Source organism: Notolepis coatsorum, assembly GCF_963971535.1.
Source record: "Notolepis coatsorum genome assembly, chromosome: 13".
Taxonomy (NCBI): Eukaryota; Metazoa; Chordata; class Actinopteri; order Aulopiformes; family Paralepididae; genus Notolepis; species Notolepis coatsorum.
Window position 1 is genome coordinate 62,562,833 of NC_140177.1, and position 1,195 is coordinate 62,564,027.

The following is a 1,195-nucleotide window of genomic DNA, read 5'->3' on the forward strand; positions in this document are numbered from 1 at the left end:
CTAGCAACCCTGCTAATGTTGGCATATTTACAGTTCTTTTTATTTGTATTCATTTATAAATGTTGATTGATATGCACTGTCCCTGATCAAATGAGTAAAAAAATAAAAGCATAGCAGATATAGTGAGATAGATAGATATGAGGACACAATGTATTGATCATGTAACAGCTAATAATATAATACACTTTAACTTTGCAAACTCCCATCTTACATGGTAACGTTATATGATAGATCTGCTGTAGCAGATACCGTGTCTTTCTTTATTCATTCTAAATGTACACTACGGACAAAAAAATAAACTGAAAACTAGCAACCCTGCTAATGTTGGCATATTTACAGTTTTTAATTTGTATTCATTTATAAATGTATAACTGTTGATTGATATGCACTGTCCCTGATCAAATAAACGGAGTAAAAAATAAAAGCATTGCAGATAGACAGTGAGATAGATAGATAGGACACGACTCAGTCAGCTTCACCGAGTACATCCAACTGTTGAAACTGCCAACACAAACTCAAAAACAGAACCTATTGGTAAACAAACGTATTGTTGAAAATATACAATATGACTGCTGTTGTGACATTGTTGGGATCTTATACTGTAGTTTACATTTGAGAAAAAACGAACTCAGTCACTCGGTAAATCAATTCAATTGGAGTCTCTTTAAACAGCGGCAACACAAACCCAATAACCTATTGGTAAACAAACGTATTGTTGAAAATATACAATATGACTGCTGTTGTGACAGTGTTTAGGAATCGGATCTTATTTAGTAGTTTAAACTCACCTTCAACGCTACTTTCTCCAGCTCTGCAAAACGGATCTCTTCTTCTGTTCTTCTCCTCCTAAATGTGGATACAGCAGCGCAGCATCCACAAACTCGCAACAGCGCCACATATGGCCAAAATAATACATGGTTTTGTAAACAGGGAGTGGATGGTCGTTAAGGGAATGGATCGATGTTAAGAGCGAGTGAATGGACGTTAAGGCCAACTACTCCAGGGTGCCGCGCGGCGACCGGGGTTCGAAACCTAGTCTTTTCCTTCTCTTTGCAATGTAGGAATAATTCAATTTGGTGCACGTTGAGAGCTATATAAAGAATGACATCCTCAATGCATGTAGATTTATAATATTTTAACTTAAAACTAGGCTACTTCTGCGTATAATCATTAATATTATATTCCAAAAAATTAT

The 1,195-nt window shown here is 35.8% G+C and overlaps 1 protein-coding gene across 1 annotated transcript in view; it reads left to right on the top strand.

The window, feature by feature from the left end:
- Positions 1–977: 977 nt before the first annotated feature.
- Positions 978–1,195, top strand: part of mogat3a (monoacylglycerol O-acyltransferase 3a) — a gene marked incomplete at both ends in the record, with an annotated part of 30,972 nt that continues 30,754 nt past the window's right edge. Inside the window, 1 exon segment of the mRNA XM_084327683.1 lies at positions 978–1,004. Coding sequence (XP_084183809.1) covers positions 978–1,004 — 27 coding nt within the window.